This window comes from Phalacrocorax aristotelis, chromosome 16, assembly GCF_949628215.1.
Source record: "Phalacrocorax aristotelis chromosome 16, bGulAri2.1, whole genome shotgun sequence".
Lineage (NCBI taxonomy): Eukaryota > Metazoa > Chordata > Aves > Suliformes > Phalacrocoracidae > Phalacrocorax > Phalacrocorax aristotelis.
The window spans coordinates 6,271,500-6,292,469 of record NC_134291.1 but is presented as its reverse complement, the minus strand read 5'-3'; the positions used below and the strand labels follow the sequence as shown (position 1 = coordinate 6,292,469).

Here is a 20,970-nt window from a genome sequence, read left to right as displayed (position 1 = left end):
GAAATAAAACGGCATATTTCACATCCAGGAAGCAAGCACGTCTGTGCAACCTACTCACCGGCTGCTCAGAAAGACATCACCCTATTTAAAGACCACTGGAGTTCTTGTGTAGATCAAGATCTACATTCATGTCACTGTTAAAAAACCTGAATAGGATTGGTCTTATTTGAAAATAAAAATCCTGCTTTAAATTCACGCAGTGCCTTGCAAATAACTATTTTACAGATGCAGACTCTTAAGCCGGACTTTTGCACAGCCACACAACTCACAGTACCGGTCCCGCGTTTTACTGCAGGTGATTAAAAAGCATAGCAATATTGACTTCCTCTAAGCTCTCCAACCACACCAGTCGCAATGTGTTGTCCCCCCATCAGGGCAACTGAGTTACATGACTGACACCTGTCCGGTACAAAATGTGTTTAAAAATCATAAAGACTTAAAGCATAGAGTCTGGCAACATTTTGAGGCTAAATATTTAGTTCACCAAAAATGAAGGCGCAGTTCACCAATACCATCCAGAAGTATAAGCCCATGGCTAATCTGTTCCGGACTTTTAGCTAAAAAGCCCAACAGTAACAGGCGATGTCTTACAGACCACAGCGCTTTGTTCAGTTGTGTTAACGTAAGAAACAAGTTCTGCTGTCCAAGTTCCAAAACGAAGCCTCTTGTTCCTTTTACTTTGTATTGATTAGAACAAAAGGATTAAAGCCCTAGAACATTCAAGTGCTTTACTTCACCAGGAGCAGTATTTTTGTTTAGGCAAGAAACTAAACTTTTGTTTTTATTCCATGATAAAATTCAAACAACAAAATGGAAAATGCGTTGTTTGCACATACTCAGGAAGACCAAAGGGCCCGTGGGCAGCATCCAGGCTGATCCCTTTTACATCCAACAAAGCTTTGCTAGCACCAAGGAAAGATCTCAGGATACCGTTAGCAAAAATTTAATTGTTGCTAATTTGCATTACACATCAGACAACTCCAATAATCTGTCTGAGCTCACCCCAGCAGAGACATGGAGTTCAGGCTGTAAATCCTGGCAGCACTGCTCACAGTGGGAGCTTTGTCTATAATGAAATGAATAGAGGCCAGATCATAACCCAGGATCTGAAGCCTTAACTTCCATTTTGGTGGGCTATTAATACAGTTTTTTAAAAATAAATTTTAAAAAGCCTTATTAGAAGCCACCTAAGTCATGGTACTGGCAAAAGCAAAGCCCCCAGTATCACAAAGTGCGTGGCAGCTGACCCACTACATATGCAACTGCCCAAACTGCTCGACAAATTGCATTTTTAAATACTTTCCTTATGGATCTTATGGCTAAGGCAAAGAAGAACAAATAAGTTTTGTTCACTGAAGCATCCCCAGATAAAAATCTTTGTAAATGGGAATGCTTCTTTTATTATTTTGCAAAACCATTTGAAAAGCCATTGCCTTAGAAAGCCAGGGACAGAGCAGCTGTCTGAGACGCAGAGCATGAGATGCATGATACCCATCCACTTGAGCTTTTGGACTTCATTCAGTACCAGGACATCTAGGTCCAAACTTGTCAGAATCAGCAAAGAATTTACCAAACCATAACATTCACTGTGGATACCACAACCTAATGATCAAAATTCCTGCTGGCTAAGCAGACCCATAGCAGTGCCAGTGAAGACATCTGCAGGGCACAGCAGCATCTTTATTAATATTTATACATCTCTTTCCATTAGCAAGGGAGTAAGCCCTGAAAAAATATCTAAGACAGAAAAAGCAGTTCTGGTCCCTCTTTATATCCTTTTTAATCCCATAGTAGGAGTAACATTTTGTTTTGCAAAGAGCCTTCCAAAATACAAAACTGAAAAAGTTTCATGCATCTAGAGCAAAGAGAGGGAAATCTTTCACCTTTTCCTTTTCTTATTCACCTTAGTTTGGCATCTCCGGCCTGACGGTAATTTGTCGTACAGCTGAATCATCAGGGAAGGGCTGACCTCGTTGCCCCCAGTGTCAAAATAATTCTCTATCCCAAACCCCAGACTTTACCACTCCCTGACACGTATACTTAAGACAAATGGAAGAGTTCAAATAAGTTACTCTCTTCTCAATAGAAAATCAGATTTTAAAGCAAGAAATCTCTAAGGCATTAAAATGGTAGTGCACAATGCTGGCATCTCTTACTGCAACTTTAGTTCAGAAGCCTAAGTCTGGAGATTTAGGATTATTCACTGGAAATCATCAGTAAGAGACATCTTGCATTGCAATGGCTCATGGTCTTGATGCTAGAGCAACTAGAAAGCACGTGGGAAGGACTGCGTTCAGACAGCTTTCTGACACCACCGACTGGGGCAGAAGGGGGAAGGCAGTTGGTGAGAAGATGTTCTGGGGTGGCCTGGTGCTTCGTTTCAGAAGGTGGAAGGTGAGGGTGCTTCTACAGCTCCCTAAGCTGGCAATTCTTAATCAGCAGTGATGGCAGCCTCCAGGGACATCTTGTCACCCTTGGAGGATGAAATGTGATGAGGATGGTGGTTTAGGCGGATTAGGCCTGGGTTGAAAAGGTGAGTAGTGGCAGGGGTGTCTGCATGCTGACTCACATGTACTAGTTCACCTGGATTGGAGAGCCGTTGTGGCTTCAGTCTGCAGGCCAGTCCCACTTGCATAATCTAAATCAGTTTGCAAACGGATAATTTAATGAAGTATATTTAAGGTTTCTCCCAGGGACTGATCTAGATAAGTAGACTTCTAAACAAGTCCTAAGTCTAAGGTTGGTACCTAATTTATATCCTAAAACAATCCCAGACCCTCCCCCATTCATTTATTTTACCTGATCAAAAGTTCATCTGAGTGTTTATCATTTTGAAACAGTAAATGCTCCTTCTGCAATAGATCCAGACAGAACTAGGACCACTTACCAGAGCCCTCCAATGGATCTATTCAGTTCAGTCTACCTACTCTTTGCCTAAGCATGAAAAAAATTAACATACAAAAGCCTCCAGACACAAACAAACACAGAAAGGCATACCTTGTAGGCAATACTGTTGAGAACTTTCATAGCCAAGTCAGAGACATCAGGATAGGGGTCGGCAGCTAGGTGAAGGAGTACTCTCCAAATTTGGGTATAAACACTGTTGAAACTCACACCTAAAATAATAAGAAACAAAACAAAAACTGAAGTCCCGCAGGACATGACAATTCATCAACTCAAACTCTTTGATCTTATGTGAGAAAATTCATTAGAACTCCAAACATCACAATGACATCTAAGAAAACATCAAGAGAAGAGCTCAAAAACACCCTACGTGGGCATTTTGCCTCCATTTTGTCTGTCTTTGTGAACTCCGCAAAGGCTTGTGAAATGAAAGTGGGAGAAGGAAAAATAAATGAAAGACTACCTAAATGAGCTTCAGCCAAACTGCTAGTTTTTTAGTCTCCTAAAGCAAATAATCCGAAAAGGCCAAATGGAAGACCAGATGATCTCTTTGGAGTTCCTGAGCTAAAACACTAAACAGTATACAACCACAGTTACTGGCTTACATTTTTACGGTTATTTTTATTGCTGTTTTAAGCATTAATGCTCAGCTTGAATATTCAGGATTTTATATATTCTAAAAGTTTACTGAACAGCTACATGTTAAAAATGAAGCTTAAAACCTGTACCTTTGGGAAGCAGTAAGTCTAACTCAGTCTTTCCTATTGACATTTGTATCAATCCCTCAATTGCCAATTTGTTATTTAATAAGAATATCTGCCATTTGGTATTTCAGCAGAAGGGACTGACAGATTCAAAGTACAATCGAATTAATAAGCATTTGCAACAACTGACAAAATTCTGTGAACATTTTATTTTGCTGCTTTTAGGCGTATCTTTAATTTGTTATTCTTTCTCCTAACCCTCACAACGTCTAATAGTTGCAACACTGTTGTTTGGGAGTTGAGCCATTTGGACAATATTAAAGCGGTTGTACTAACAAAAAAAGGAACTAAAATAAGGATTTCAGATGAGTCACAATCAATGGTAAATGACAGATCAAGCTGTTACTGCATTTCCTTTCATGTTTCTGGAGGCACCTAAATATAAAGCGTTGTTAGGAAGAAAGGGTTCCTTGGTCAGCAAGCAGCTTCTCACCTTGCATAGCTGCTAAACCCGGTACTCAAACCAACAGAAAATAGACTTGGACAGTCCAGTTTTGAACTTTGGCTGAAGATGGCAAGTCGCGCACGGTAATAAGCTTCATGAGTATGCACGCTGCTCTTCATATGCTTGCTTGTCTGCATTAGCCAAGGGAATCTTTCTTCTGCCAGAAAAATTCCCCAGCATGTGAGAAAGAATTCTGCAAAACGCAAAGGCAATAACCTAATTCCATCCATTTGACCAGGAAAGAAAAGCGTCTTTTACTCCGCTGACATCGAAAGGATTTTCCAAGTGGCGCCTACTTACAGAGTTTCACATAGAAACCTCACAAATATTTTTGACAGCACCACTTGGACAGTGCTGCCCATTTGCTGGGGGTTACCTATACCACAGACTCCCATAGTCCATACTGTCATGATACAGTAGAGTCAAAGGCCACTGATTTGTCATATTTGGTTTATGCCAGCTAAGGATAGAGCCCAAGACACAAAAATCAAGGAACATGTGAGCACGGCGTGCGGGAGTTGAGCAGAACTGACTTTGAGCGGTGCAGATCCAAGTTCAAGTTTTGGCTTTGGCCATAAAAGGCAAAAGTTGTTGTCTTTTTCAGAAGCTCTTGTGTCCGTGTTTAAAATAAAGAAAATGTCAACATACAATAAAGTAACTCTCTGCTCAGAAGAGGGTTAGGCCTCTCAACCATAAGGGATGGTGATACAATGCTCGTCTGCCTTCCTCCGACTTCTGGCCATTTAGGTTTTATTTTTGCAATTGCCATGTTCATCCTGGAAGCTTCTATTACCAGGGAAATAAAAAGGGGAGGGGGAAGGAGAAAGAGAAATAGAGGGAGAGAGACAAAGTGCTACAAGCTGTGGGAGGAAAAAAAGCCCCAGCCACTGAAGCAGCTAGCCAGGTAATGTCATCTGAGGTCTGCTCAGAGCTCTACCTCCTACATTTGGTCCTGTGCTAGTAGTTACATAAGGACCGATGGGAAATCTGAATGGCTTGATTTCTTTTAAAGCCCTTGAAAGACAGTAAAAGGAAAAGGAGAGAAAGCAGTGCGAGAGGGTACCCATCAGTTTTTCCAGTGACTCTGATAACCACGTCACTCATGACGCAGTCACGAAGAAAAAACCCGACGACATTTTTAATACATCTAAGCATCGTAAAAAAAAACAAATTTAAAACAGAACTGCGCCAGTGCAATTCCTCATTCACTCAGCAGCCTTTGAAAAGAACAGAGGGAATTTCTACAAAAGCATCTCAGGCTCAGAGCTGGTGCTCAAAGGACTGGTCCTTTTTTCTGCCATCCTCCCCCCGCCCATGTTAGTGTTGTTCATTGCACTGATTCAGTCGAGTGACAAATCTGACATAGCTTCTTGTGAAAACCTGAGCACCGGAGTCAGTGGGATAATGGAAGGCAGCAGAGGTGGCAGGAGGAACAGCAGCTTGATTTCATGTAATGGACTGAAATGCAAAAAATATCCACAAGATGCAAACAAAGAGCCGAGCAAGGGGGACGTGGTGTTAATCTAAGCAGACAGCTCTGTAATTAGTCAGACTGATTCAAAGCCAGTTAAATGGACCTTGCAGTATAGATTTATGTTTACAAAATTATTCCTCTCTTCTAAGAATGTCAAAAATAAATTGCCTGCTTTTACTGACGACTTTGATTTTCCTTGCATATGCATAACTCCTAGTTCAATTTTACAGCAAGCATCATGTAATGGCCCTGAGGAAGGGACCTGGCTGAGGTCCTGCAGCTGGAGCACTGAGTACACAAAGGGTAGAACCACGTTGGAGGCAAAAAAGAATGCTAAAGTTTTTATTTATTCTTTTTATTTTGCCAGGCTTTGACAGGGTTTCTTTCTAATCCCCTGTAAAAATCACTGCAGTGATTTTAAGCCTTGGTCTCCAGAAGAAGGTGCAGTCCACTCCCCACCCAACACAGCAGCAAAAACTGACCAATAACTGAACCGGCGCTGCTGCACGCCTTGGCCCGGAGACAGCTCTTGCGCCTGCACATCCCACCTGCAGGGAAAGGCGAATTTCAGGCTGGCACGCAATGAAACATACAGCTGAAACATTTCAGACTGAACAGTACCTGAGGACTTGGGTATCTGCTTCCCATCAACGCTAATCCCACGTGCTTTATAAATGTGTATCCCACAAGTCTCTCCTCTTCCCGTGAGTGACACAGAAGGTCCTGTGAGAGCTACTCGGAGGAAGAGAACATCTGAAATCCTGATTGCTCTCTGAACTCTACTTTGACAAGTGCGGACGGCAGCCTGTTCCCTAGAGGAACAGCAAATCAGTGTTTCTTGCACAGACGTGACAGCCTGCAAGCTGGTGTCTTTGCACAGGGCCATGCAAAGGGGTTCCTGCACAATCCAACCCGACGGCAATTCAAATGGCAAAGCACGATGTTTTTAATGTTTCAACAGAAATTAGAAGCAGCTAATTAGGAAAAAGTACGTTCCCTCAGAGCAGGTTCTTCCCTGGGACCAGGGCTGTCATAGCCAACACGAAAGCAGCCCTCCACGACCAGCCCATGCCACATCTCCTTACCTTTATGGAGAATGTGAACGAAGCCAGGGCAAATAATGGTATGTCAAGGGGCAGGGGAATAAAACCAAAAAATCCAACCATGTTGCTCTGTTTCCAGCTATCACACACTTGACACTTCTCTCCCCATCCTGGTTTCCCCACTGCCTCAGCAACACCCCACAACTGGTTTCCAGCTTACTGAGCTATACAGTAGTGTCCCGGGCCACTGCGTTAGGCTCCTCCATCTCGCATGTTGGGTAATTAGTATGAACTGACAGGAAACCTCTACATCAAGCTTCCATTTCCAAAAACCACTCAGATCCCTGTATTTTGCTACTATGCAAGTTACTATTTACAAATACTGCTGGTTGACCGGTTACTTCTCATCATGACTGTACATTTAAATATACTGCCTTGTCCCAACACTCACTCACTCTCTTATTTGCTGCAGTTCACTGTCCACCTACATCTTGCTTTCCTCATCCTCACTGCAGGAACCTCCTGCTGCGTTACTTTGAGGTAGCTCGTCAGAACGGACCCTGTGACATGGCAAAGAGTTTTCTGCCCCCAGCCTCTCCTGCTGGAAAAGAGAACTATTCCCCAGCACTTCATCACTCCAAAATTTATTTTCCTCCTTCTTTGATCATTCCTTAATATAGTCTTTCCAGTGATGCTCTCTGCAGGACAAAGACTTTAATCATGCAGTTTGGATATGAATAATCAGCCTCAAGGTATGCAAAACTCCCATCTTCATTCTTTCCCTTTTCCTACCTTGAAACAAAACTAAACTAAAAAATTTCCAGGACACCAAGATTAATGACTAGCTGTATGGGAAACGTAGCAAGGCTTAGCTTCCCATCCAAACTGATGTCTTTGTTGACTAACCAAAAACTGCCTCTTGCCAGCTTGAAAATGTGGGCCAGAAATAAATGTCTCTTCTGGTAACAGGACTGTCTGGCCAAGGAACAGTCTGCCAGAAAACAGCACACCTAGACTAAAAGTACATGCTGCATTTGAGGGGGGCGCAACACGGGGGCATTTGGCCTATAGTTAGCTAGGAAGATGTTTGTAAAATGGCACAAGTAAGAATGGAGAGGTTTTCCTCAAGTTTATGGGAAGAAATACATCGTATGATGCCGCACTGCCAGTAAAGTGGATAGACTGATCCAGAATAATCCCTCTAGCACCATGTTCCTAAAATCGCAAGAGGGGAAGAAAGCCCTGAACATCAGTGAATCAACCTAGGGAATGCAGAGTACAGAACACAGAATTAAACTGTGGTTGAAAATGTCTACTTTTATTATTACAGACTAGATTTCTGCTTTGGTTTGATTCTACCCATGTGCCCAAAGAATCCTTTTTACTGCTCTGCCTGTCTCAAATATTTGGCAGAGTCATCACTGTGGAGCCAAATCACCATTACTTCTTCCAAAGTACAGAGAGTAAAGCAAAACATTTCTTCAGTCAAGACAAGTCTATCACCCAGGTGGACTCCTCTCCGAGTTACCCTGCCCTGGCTAGCAGTGTACAAGTATTTTATAGCACACTAAAACTTTAAAGAAAGGGGTTAATCTGAGCCTGGGCTGGCTGCGCAGCAGCCGCAGCACTACTGAGGGTGGCTGGAGCTGACGGCATTTTGAAAACTCTTTCCTTGGGGAGCAGGAGAGAGCAAGCTGGAGGATGGTGATTCTTCAGCAGAGATGAAAAAAGCCTAGCTTTCAGCAGGCAAATGCTGAAGGTAATGGGATTCTGTGTGAGTTATGAATTTTAAACACTTCTATAAGCTCTGTCGTTTCCAGCTGGATATAAGCTCTTCCGACTGAATAGGAATGAGGGAGGCTTTGGAGAGCTGCTCTTTTTGTTTTCCTAGGTCTCCCTCACTCACCTCCAGCTCATTTCTAGATTCTTTTCCAACTGTTCTGTAAAGCTCTTGTGAGACATGCACAAGCCATCAAGCAGATACCAGTTTGCACCAGCGGAAATGAGGAAAATTCAAGTTCTTGCTTAAGGTGGAGAGAAGTTTCCTAATATTCCTGTCATGCTTTAGAAGATCCAATTTCATTACCTACAATCAAAAGCAAATGAATTTATCAAGTTTCTAATGAATACATGGTTTTAAACTGCCACAGGGGCTTAAAACTTGCAATCCCAGAATGTTTCAACTCAGGAAAGCCAAATCACCATTAGTTCTTCCAGAAAATAGAGTAGAGCGAAAAGTTTCTTCACGTCAAGACAAGTCTATCACCCAGGTGGACTCCTGAGTTATACCAGTCTTTTTTCACTGATTTTTGAAGGCTAGAAAAGTATGGGCACATTCACTGATTGCAAGAAAACACAGAGACTTCCCTCAGCATTCCTCTGCTGCACGATGCCTCCCCAGCATCCTGGAGGGAGGCCATTCCAAATGCCAGGTCCTTTTGCATGTTGTCTGTGGTATCATCCCCAAATGGTTTAGATTGTTTGAAAAACTACAGCTAGTTTAAAGCAATGCTACTGCAGCAAACAGACATGACTGGGAAGTTACTTGAAAAACAACCGACTTGAACTAGCTTAACATAAACATTCCAGTTTTGCTCTAGAAAAGAAATGCAAATAATCCTTTCCACACAGATCAGCCATGCACTGCATAATTACAAGCGAAATTTCCTTTCCCTTCTGTGCTACAGCACTTTCCAGAGTTCTGTACATTACCCAGAGAGTCAGACGCCAGGACAGAAAAGGACTGTTGAGCAGTGTTAGAAAGTCCAGTGCTGTTACTGATGTTACAGCTGCTTATCTGGGAGGAAATCATGGAGAGGGGACTGGAGGCAGCGGGATCAGCTGTGGAACTTTTTGCACAACAGCAGATTTCTATGAAATGCTCAGTCTTTTTGCTTTTAAGACACAGCCTGGAATTTCTTCTTTTTCATGTCCTATTTTAACAATGCACATATAAACCTGCATAGGAAATCAGCTAGGTAAGGCTTCCTTGGCTGAGTAACACACTAAAGTGGCTGTGCGGGACAGAAATACAAGCCACATGAAAAATAACCAGGGGAAGCAGTTAGTGCCAGTGTGCCCAGCTGCTATGTCCATGGGATGGGGAGTCCTTGCTTTCATTCTCTAGCCAATGAAACTGAAGTGGAGGTGAAATTCCTGTATGTGCTACATTTTTGTGCTCAAATTCCTAACAGGACTGCTGTCCATCACAGAGAACTGTACATCTGGAGCCAACAGGTCTCACTTCCAGTCCCCCCATCAGAGCAGGAGGGACTCTGCTCTGCCTATAACCTGACCGAACACGAGTAGCATTTCTAGTGTTATAAGAAATTTTGTTGGATTAAGACCTAGCAGGAGCTAAGATCCAAGCTCTCCACAAAAGCTAGTGCAAGCATGTGAAGAAAGGCACCACCAAAGTAAGCGTAGAAGAATCTTTACTCACCTATTAGTGAATTCAGGGAAGAGTAAGAGCTGACTCGTCTCATCTTGTCAATAGTCTCAAACGACAGGATATACTCTTCATTCTCAGGGCTGCCCAAGGTGCTGCTGGCACTGCTGCTGGTGCTGAGATTCCCAGGAGAAAACGCAACAGAGCTTCCAGCTGCCAAAAGAAAAGGGGGCAGAAGCTGAAAGAAGAATTGGTGAGAAGACAATTTCTGCCCAGGTGTAACAGCCCTTCGCTAAATCCTACAACACTCGATGAAAGTGTAGGCAAATCCACAATGTCCCCTTTTAAACACTGAATGTTTAAAAAAAGAGTAAGCATCAAGGGGTCAGAAATTATTCAGTTAAAATCCATGTATGTTAGGAAGTTGGAAGGCACCTTTTTAGTCCCCAAACACTCAGAAAAATCAATACTAATGACTAAAACATTGAAACTAATTAAGAGGGGCTTCTCATCTAAGCCCTCGGAGCTGGCAGCTGGATAATCTGGGCTAAAATGTTAGTTTCAGCTCATGTTGTTTAGCACGTGGTATCTCCTAGCTTGCAGGAGAAGGGAGAGAAAGAAGAGGCAAAGAGAAATGTAAGAATTTTAAAATGTCTCTTACATTCTTCATTCAGGCTGAGGTTCTGCAAGGACTTGTTCAGGTTCCTTGCTGTGGTAACTGCTCGGATGTTACCGTAAGAGCTGACGGACCGCAGCCTCGGTGTACATGGACCATCTCGCACTGGTGTCAAACTTCCACCCTCTGTGGATGCAAAATTTAGCAATTATAGATGTAACCAAAGCAGTAATTTCCCAGAAAATATATAATTAAAATACTACCAATATGAACGGAATTTAGACATTGCCCCTTAGGCTAAAACAGAATGAGGCATGACAAAGGATCCTCTGTGCACATAATCAGCAAGGACCATGTGTCTCTGCTGTTTAGGCTGTGATTTTGTTACATCCAATAAAACCAGGTGAGCCGAACCTTGCCAGTGCCTGCGGACTATGCAGAGAGGCATGACAACTCTTCTCTCCAGGTCAATGCTGGGCCACTGCCCAGACGTTGTGCTAGGACACGCTGCTACAGCAGACGCCATTTAGTAGGCAGCATTTGCAGGCTTCTGTCTGCTTCTGCTCATTAAAAATATGGTAAATTTTCTCATTATAGAGATTTATGAAACTTCTGGTTTCCCAACCAAACTTCAAGCCAACGGCCCATTGGTGGGCCAATGCTTCCAGTGCATCCTACTTACAAATACTTCATGATCCTTTTGGATAAAGCAAAGCACTACACAAACTGCACGTAATACTGGCTTCCTGCAGCAAAAAGGACAAATGTGGAGAAGCTAGTTTTCCAATATGACTTAGTTATTCAGACAATAGGGAGATTAAACTACTCATTGCAGAGACAGCACATGCTCTTGTCTCCAAGCTTCTATTGCAACAGTCCCATTATCCTTCAAGATTTCCAATGTACTTAACACCTAAAGAAAATGTGAGGTTAGCAACAATTCCACTATGGCTTTTCATTCCTCATATAAAGCAACAGACACAACAAAAGGATGGGACCATAGGCACAGAGCATGAAGTTCTTCACTGCTTCTTGTCCGGTGCTTTACGGTAGCAAAGAGTACGGTCAGTTCATTGTTCTGTGGTGAGGTTTCTCATTAGGTTAACATGGCACTGAAGTTTCAGAGATAATTTGAAGGGGAAAAAAAAAAGTCTAGTAAGCCTGTGTAGTGCCTTGACAAATATACTCCAATCTTGATCTGAAGGGAATCCCTTTGAACTTGACAGGGTGTTCAGTCTCTACAAATTGCTGGTGAGCTATAGCTATGCTTTAGATGGAGACTCAGCAGAGGATGCATTTCTCCAGTGCAATATATTATCGTGCTAAACAGACCTTAGAGCTACCCACCATGTCACTCAACTTTGTAGCAACCGTGCTGTATGATAAATCATCACCAGCAAGAATTTCATTGCGTTCGGCAAACTCCTTAAAAAAAAGTTCCCAAGCGCTTTCATGCTATACATTTCCTGCCCACACAGACAGAAAACACAGACCTGTGGCAGCTGGAGAAGGGAGAGGGTAATTCTTCTCTTCTTCCATGAACTGCAAGGCGACAGTGCAGAAATTGCTCTCATACTGAACCACCAGGTGACTTAAAGCCACCACCAGCTCCTACGGAAACAGCAGAAGAAACAGGTATTTCATGGTTACATAGGTAAGAAACAATGGATCAAAGGGAAACACAGAACAATATGGTCATTACTGTTGATATTATTGGCTGGCCACCCAGACTAATCATTTTCCCTTCACTTCACAGGGATGAACTGAAGAAAGCCAGGGCACTCTGTTTCAAATCTAATTCTTCACAAGTCTTTTATATCTGAACAGGCTCCCACTACTCTTTGATTCTGCCCGATATTGTCAAACTAATGCAGTGTCACAGAAAGTACTGAACTGGTGACGAGCACCCAGCTCCCTCTGCTCTTGTGCACGCAGCAGTCTCGCCCATGAGATGCCATGCAGAGCAGCAATGAGCTGTGCTGAGGATCAGTGTCCTCGGCCCTCCATAGCACAGCCTGACCCTCTCCCTGCGCTGCACACGTACTCACAGAGTGGAGCTCTCGACCTACAGCCTGTCCTATGTTTGCTCTGAGCTGAAGGAAACAGAATCTGACAAGAGGCCCCTGGGGACACAGCACAGCTCGTCCACAAAGAGCCCTGGTGTTTGAATCCTGCACTGAACTGCACAGTCTCGTACTGACCTGCAAAGTCAGCAGCTAACATGACAGCGGTGCTGCCTACCTGCAAGGGATCATCAGTACGTTCATTCTCATAGCTGCAGCTTGAGAACCTGAATTACCAGGGTGGGGTGGGGAGGGTAGAGAAGGTGAAGTTCAGACCCTCAGTTAGGTACTGCTTGCTAGGCACGTGGAAACAGCAAACAGGAGAGGCGGAGAGCTGGCTTTGGTTGCTGCTCTCTGTTCAGGGGACAAATCTCCAAAAGAGAGATTTATGAATCTCAAAGAGCACATAGTGTGGCATGCATTTCTCTCTTGAATTAAACTGATTAAATGCTGGAATGAGACAACAAAAATTAATCCTTACAATGCTGGTGACAACTGTCAGGCTATTGATGTTCCAGTTAAGTAAACACAAGCATTAGGACCCCTAAGTACACCCAACAAGAACAATCCAGAATGTCAAAAACTATTTCTTGTACTATTGATGTACAATGGTGCATCAGAAATTGTAATTCTCCAAAACCTGAAGAATTACTTTGTATGTCATCCATCCTTGCGGTTTATAAAAGCAGCAAGATCTTTCTACTGAACAGAGCTCTCATGTTGTCTCCACAGCACTCTCGCTCCCTCTCCTCTTCCTCCCCTAGGACTGCCACATACTCCATGTTTCTAGCAATACATTACTATTTCATTTAAAACCTGAGATCCCGTAATGTAAAATTCTGCAGTCAAAACACTAATCAACAGAAGAGCATTAGCAGAAGAGTCATGCAGCAAGAATTCTCAGTGTTTTGTGCACCTGAAGACTTCACCGCAATTGCTCTCCTTCCTTACCGGTCTTCGCATTCTCTTTAAAAAAAAAAGGATATAAAAATTGGAATACATGAGCTAAATCAGAGGTCCAGTGCTAATCAGCAGAAACATTCTGATCTGAAGGGCATTCTTGTCAACACCTGGACATGATGACATACTACACTTGTATTATTCCTGCCAGTAGGCCCCTTATATTGCAGAGTAAATGAAATGCTGTAATATGTACACTGAAAAAGGGTAAGAGGATAACACAGCATCCTGGAACGCTACTGCGCGTGACCACCCTGAGTGCGCAGCGTAAGGCTCAGTGTGAGCCTTCAGCCACAGCAGGAGGATGATGCTGCTGTTTTCACTGGTGTTGTCATGCGTGCATGGTGCTTCGCAGCAGCAACTCAAGTTAAAAGACTTCATGACGAAACAGATACTTCCAAATGAGTCAAATTAATTGAGGAGTCTATTAAATAATGCATGCTCTGATTAGGCATTGTGCAGAATTCATCAGCGTGAATCCACCAAACTTCCGCACCGCCGGCCTTTCCGTACCTTTCTAACCATGGGGCTCCCATCATTGATGAGCTGGGCCAACATCATAGCCACATTGTGATCGATGGTGGTGGAGTGATCGGTCCGTTCAGCTGAGTTGCCCACAAACGTTCCCAGTGCAAAGACTGCAGCACAGCGAACCTGTAAGGCACAAACGTTCATTATTATTTTCCTCTTGTTTCCAGCCCAAAGTTTGCCAATGGGATTTTTTTATTCCCACATAGTATCTCTGGAAGCCTGGACTACTGTGGCAGGCAAATAGACAGGGCTAAATGGAAGCCCATGGAGAGTAAAAACCAAAACAGATTCAGCAAAGCACTGAGTTTTAAGCATTCACACATGCAGGAGTATATTTAATTTCCCAGAATACTCGATGACCTTCCCATGGGTGATTTTGCCAGCTGACATTGCCTAGAATATTAATTAACAGGAATAAGGTTCACAGTCTTCAGATAAGGGCTTACAGAAAGGTAGAAGACAATGGAAAAAAAGAAAAGGAGGAAAGACAGCAGCTCAAATCAGGGTAAACTTTGCCAGATCAACACAACGAACAGAGGGATCAAATGGCTTGGTCTTGCCTCGGCAGAGGCTGCAAACAGTGGGGATGGGGTGCAATCAGCAACTGCAGGATGCGCTCCACAAAGCAGAAACGCTCACTCTGGCTTCTCAAAGAGAGGTGTGGGTGTGCCGTAAGGACAGTCAACCCAACCTCCACACAAGTACTGCTTATAAAATGGGGGAAGATGGGGCCAGAGAAAGGAGGTGGAAGATGCAGGACAGAAAGACTGAATGTAAAGGGGAATCTAATCTTTAATCGCTGCACGTTAGCAATGGTGTTTATCTCCAGGCTTACTTCTCCCACATGCGATGTAATTTCACTGGGGTCTGACAGGCTCTGTCAATCATAGCCAGGCTCTGCACAAGAACCGCTTGTCTCTTGGAGAGTTTGTCACCAAGGTAAAACACATTCAATTAAAGATGTATTTTCACACATACCAGGAGGAGAAGAGTTTTCAGACTCGGCCAAAAAGACTAGAGAGTTTTTTGCAACACAGTGTGTTTTGGGACCACGTTTTTAACAAGCTTCTGATATCAAGTAAGCAAAACCAGGGTGTTTCCTAACTCCGGTGCCAAGATTCCAGGGCTTTTGGGCTATATGAACTCCCCCTGCATCTCTTTGGCTAGTTCTCTTGCAGGGCTTGGATGATTTGCACCACCTTGAAGAAACAGCAGTGAGATCTTTCTTTGAACCAGACACAACCGTAAAACTCTTGAAAGCCCTGGTTTTTTAAGTACTTCTGTAGCCCTCTGCCAGAATTCTGACAATTCAACTGGCAATTATTTCAAAAGTTGGATTTTCACCTCTGGGATTGGATCCGAGAGGAGACTGTAGAGCTTTTCATGAGCGCTGTCTCTCACCCCACACCACCTTGCTGAGTCAAAGTTCTGCCAAATACGTCCTAAACAAATGGCCACCCACTGACGCAGAAGAGGATGCGGATCATTTAACTGCTCCAGGCAAATAGCAATCAGGTTTCCTTGAAGGCAAGCTTCCTAAAACACAAAGCAATGAAATTTATTTTGGATGACAGCTTCCCACTTCATCATCAAAAAAGAAGATTATTTCTGAAATAGACAGGAAATCAAAAGAAAATAATTATTCAGTGGTTATATACTGTTTTTGTTATAAAATACCATTTGGAGGCAGCATGAAGGGAAGGTCAACTACACGCTGTTCTAGCTAGCTAAATAGTTGAGCATTAGAAATACTTCCCGTAATGCATAAAGACTGTTTTTCCCTCACTGTATATATGCCTTGCACCTGTCAGAGCCCCAAGGTTTATGATTCATCCCATATACCCTTCCCAAGAACTTTATCAGAGTCATCAAGTTTCCACTTGACAGGAACTAGGCACTATTTCTTTAATAGCACGTCCGTGTGCTGCCTGGAGGGGTAGTTGTTGAGTGACTTGTGTCCTTAACCTCCACTTTCAGGTGCCAGGTACATAATGTGTTTGTCACACCTCCAGGTCAATTTTTCTTTTAATCCACACAAAAATTATGTAAAGCAATCTTCTATTTTGTTTTTCCAGTTCAGGGTTGTGCTTCAATGCAAGCCAGGACACTTTTATCAAAGTGAAGGCACGATGCAGAGAAGAGGCAAGAGAGAATGAAAGGAAAAAGCATGTTAGGACTCACCTGTCCAGTGTTGTAGTTGTTAACAATTACAGCCAGGATAAAAGCAGTCATTGTCCTGTGTTCAGCCTTAAAACAATATACAACTAATTGTTATCTAGAAAACAGGTCAGAGAACAACTACATCCCACACTTGCTGAAACACGAGATCATTCTAAGTGCAGTTTGATCACATTAAAAGAACAAGAGAGGGGGAAAAAAAGCTAGAATTTTCTTGTCATCCAGTCCTATCACTAGTCACATCTGAGACACTTCATCAGACTGCCAATACGATCCTCCCATCCAGCCTCCGTATATTGCTCTGGAGGAGGCATACAAATACCTATTACAGGAAACCACAAAAAACTTTTGCAGAGGGAATTATGAAGGTTACAGCGCACTTAGGCTGCCTCTGCACCCAGCCCCCAGAAGCCCCCAGCTCCCATCGTCACCGCTGCGTAATCTGCGCTTATATAAGTTTAATAAAGTTTGCAAATTCTTGTTTGGCTTGGCTGTCTCTCTCATGCAACCTGGCAGGAGCATTTTTATCTCCCCTGGTCACGGACTCCACAGCTGAGCAATGGCTCCAGTAGAGCAGTGGGTGTCACAGGAGGTGGAGGTGGGAGGCAGTGCTGTGTTAGCACCAACTGCATCAGGACAGCAACAGATAAGCTAAGACAAGCTAAGCAAATGCTAGAAGAGCCTGAATAAAGATGACTTGTCCTTACTGGCATATAAGGATCTGCCAAAACTGAAAGGAAGTACTTGTGACCGTTGTCCTTCACAAGGTCAGCTTGGCACGACTGAAAAATGAGACAAAGAAAAACACAATGAGTACAATAAGATAAAAATATTTTTTTCCTCCAATGATGTATGAATATTTCATGCCTTAATCATTTTTCTCAAATCTCACTTTCATTTGAGAAGCAAAATAAAGTGCACGCCCTTCACTGGGGCCGCAACCAAACATCCCCGCAGCAGAGGGCTGACAGGGAAGAGCAGTGTGTAAAGTAAGGAACCCTCTGCCACCCTCCAACACGACAGAAGCAGTAGCTGAAGATGTGACCTCCTGCTTAGGAGAAGAGTTAAATTTGACATCTCTGTCCCACATTAAACCTTCACCACTATTTAAGAACCACCAAAGGCAAAACTGAGGAGGAATCCAATCAACTTTTTTTTTTTTATATTTAATAGAATAAAAATTATGTAAGGTTAGATCTTCTAAAAGCCCCTAGTCTAGTTCTCCACTTGATTTGCAATCCTATGTCAAGGCAATTAGCTTACCATAAATCAGGTCTGCTGATAATTGCTGCTCGCTATCTTCTAGTTGTACAGTTAGGCATCTACATAACCCGTGTAAAATCCTGGTCAAATCTATAACGGTCCCCAGGCAGGGATTAAGTGCCCTGACCTTTCCTTTCAGAGGACATTATGCTCACACGCTAGCTACCAAGAGTCAAGAAAGCAGCTTGTGCTACATGTTCAGACATAGCTTGGCACTCCGGGCTGCCAAGCACGCAGCTGGTGCAGATGCTTTCGGGGTTCCTCCTCTTCTTCCCAGCTGCCCACCCAGGCTTACTCAACAGGACAGGGAAATTTTTGGGTAAGTCTGGTGCATGCCCCTTCTTTCATAAATGTAGCACCCCCTTCCCCATGGATTACGGAAGGTGCAGTTTGATAGCACAGTCCTCCCTGGTTCTTTCTGTACCACTGTAGCTGATTTTCCAGCTCAGCCTGGCAGCCAGGGTGTTAAACTAAGTGTCTTGTGAATGTTAAAGTACCATCTTCCACGAGCAGGACAACCCTTGGAGACTGCCACACAGAAAAGCCTAGCACATGGTTCTCTTAGAGTGATCCACATCACTGAGCGATTACCAGCAAAGCTGTAAGGGTGGGGGTGGAGGAGGAATTATTAATTCTTTATATTCCGTCCAATCTCCTGCCTAGGCAGGACTAGATTTTGACAAGAAGATTTCAACTCATCTGCATAAACAAGACTAATTGCTATATTATTTGGTCAAGCGCTAACATGCATTAAATTGGTACAACAGTAGCACATAGTAGCATGATCTCATACTACACGCAATCAAAAACTGCAGAGCAACTCCACTGTCGTTAAAAGCCTGTAAGGAGAATAATGCAGGCTTTCCTGGGGTAGTATCAACAGTGAAGCACTTGGCTTACACGATGTTTTTGCTAACACACCAGCTCAGGTGTCGGGTTGACATATTAGGGTCAAACTGAAAGAATACATACTACGAAAGTGAAAATTTAAGGGAGGAAATACTGACTTGGCAATCAGTTTCCCCCATGACTGTTGTTCTATTGTATGCTTCATGCCAGAGACAGCATCATGTATTTTTTATCAGGCATAGAAGGTGAAGGAGGGAACTAATTGTTGAAAGGAGAGGGGGTGACAGGACAGAGATGCAAGAGAATATTCTATTGCTGAAGGGAGTAAAGATGCTGGTTTTGGCAGACCAAAGAGCAGAGGAAATGGATTGATGCCAGGCTGCAGCTACAAGAGGCTTTCCTGACTTCCATATTATGCTGCACAAAAAACAGGCTTCCTTTTTTCCCCCTTTTCATTCGCAGTGTGAATAGCTTCTGTTCCTTACAAAAACAATCTCTTCACTATAATGTAGGCAGACACCAACAAAGAGGAGGCTGCCCATCTTCACACTACATTTATTGCGCTGCCACTGTTACCCAAATACCTGAGACTCGGGGGAGGGAGGCAACGTCTATAAAGCCAGCACACTTGCTCAAACCCTCCCTGCTTAGATCCTGTGAACAATATGGAAAGCCAGCATCAGTAACACCTCCTCCTCAAAGAAGCAGCAGCTACACTTGTGAATAATAATACAACATGACCAAAACAAGCTGCAGGCTTGGTGTGAAAGTTCAGAACTTACATAAAATATAAAGTTCCCAGTGCTGGGGACAGACTAGAGCACAGATCTCCTCTTTCTCCTTAATTTAACAGATGTCCTATGTAGCTTATCCCCCAGAATCTCACGAGTTCCTGGAATACAGCAGCACTGCCACAGCTCAGGGGTGTCCTGGGCCACCACACTGGGCACTGAACCCTCACCCCCCAGGTGGGTAGCTTTACCAAATTATCCTCAGGGAACACTTGAGTATTTGTATTAATCATAAATTGAGAAATGGTAGTCATGATCCTGCTAAGAAAGGACGCATCTGGAAGGTAAGCATACTATTTATTTCACTCCATTGCTTTAAAAAGTATGAGAAATGTTTGTTTTCCATTCTCTTCAGCCAATTCTTTGGAGCAGTAAGATGTCTCTTGCTGTCCCACTTTAGTAGTACTCATTTTCAGTACTGTTTAATGGGCACTTTATTTGGTCTTGTTTAAATTCTTGATTATAATCCTTATTACAGGTGAGGGGACTTTTTTCCCCCCTTTAAATTCAAGTATTTAAGATCTAGAAGGTGCTGTTTATCAAACATTATCAATGTGGCATGTAGCAAATTCTTCACCTATATTTGCAAGTGTTATAGCCACCTCCATGTGGCAGCACACAACGCTACTCCCAACTATACCTGCCAGCTACCTAGAGTAGGCAACTTTGAACCATCGCTTGCTGTGCGGCTCTGCAGGTGGATTATCTAGAAATACTCCAGCAGGCTTCAAGCAGAGATGACTAGAGTCCTCGAGGACTACTGTATGAAAAATCGTCTGATTATACATGGAATTAAAGCAGATTAATCTAAATATTCCAGTGTTTATTAGGGACACCTATATATCTTTATATTCTTTAATACCGTTGATGTATCCTGTAATTTTTATGGCAAAACACAATTCTTCACAGCATACCATGATTACGGAAGGTATCATCTGAAAGGACACATGGGATGCTACAATGCTGTCTCATGTCAGAACACCTTCCTGCTGCCTCCCTCGCCAAAGAGAGGGAGGGACCAGAACAGAGATGTTATCTTAGCAGGATATTCTGTTCTCCAGGGCACTAGCAAGTCTTATATAACTTGCTCTCAGTCACATCCAAATGCAAAGAGGAATGAGCAATCAGCTGAACTCCAGTCCTAATGAAAGTAATTTCATCAGCAACAGTCTCCTGAAACCAAATAAAATACACGTACAGGGGAAAGCAGATGAAGGAGAGAGACAGCACCGCACAATTATTGCGAGGATGAAAATCAGCTGGCAGAATATTTAAAATAAACACGCTCTCATATGCTAGGGCAATGGCTTCTGCCTGTACGATGGAGGTAGTGCCCACTTGAACCAGAGCCAAGCCAGGTATATGGATCACACCCTCAGACCCACACACCCGCCCCACGCGCAGCACTAACACTACAGCGAGTCCCTGCAGCCTAACCATGAATTACTGCACCGACCCTTTGGTCAGCATTCCCTGCCTGCCTGCCTTCGTACTCACGGAGTGTGTCCCTGCAGTTGTCATCCCCCTCCAAGTCTTATAAAAGGCCGTCTCTGAACAAACGGTGCTGACACGCAGCGTAGTGTGCTCTCCGCAGCTCAGCAGGTCATAAACTGCTCCACCACTGGATCAACACAAACACTGAAAGGCTACCTCTCATCCTGAAGCATGCAGATACCGGTGGTTCATTTAAATAAATTTACC

General features: G+C 43.3%; 1 protein-coding gene across 2 annotated transcripts in view; it reads right to left on the bottom strand.

The window, feature by feature from the left end:
- The window catches only part of RPTOR (regulatory associated protein of MTOR complex 1), a 166,393-nt gene that overhangs the window by 40,799 nt on the left and 104,624 nt on the right, over positions 1–20,970 (bottom strand). For both annotated transcript variants that reach the window (XM_075111716.1, XM_075111715.1), the window contains exons 14-21: positions 17,074–17,148; positions 16,370–16,435; positions 15,533–15,724; positions 14,171–14,311; positions 12,128–12,245; positions 10,680–10,820; positions 10,073–10,231; positions 2,998–3,116 (exon numbers count right to left, since the gene is read on the bottom strand). In XM_075111716.1, coding sequence (XP_074967817.1) covers positions 2,998–3,116; positions 10,073–10,231; positions 10,680–10,820; positions 12,128–12,245; positions 14,171–14,311; positions 15,533–15,724; positions 16,370–16,435; positions 17,074–17,148 — 1,011 coding nt within the window. The remainder of the gene's footprint in view (positions 1–2,997; positions 3,117–10,072; positions 10,232–10,679; positions 10,821–12,127; positions 12,246–14,170; positions 14,312–15,532; positions 15,725–16,369; positions 16,436–17,073; positions 17,149–20,970) is intronic.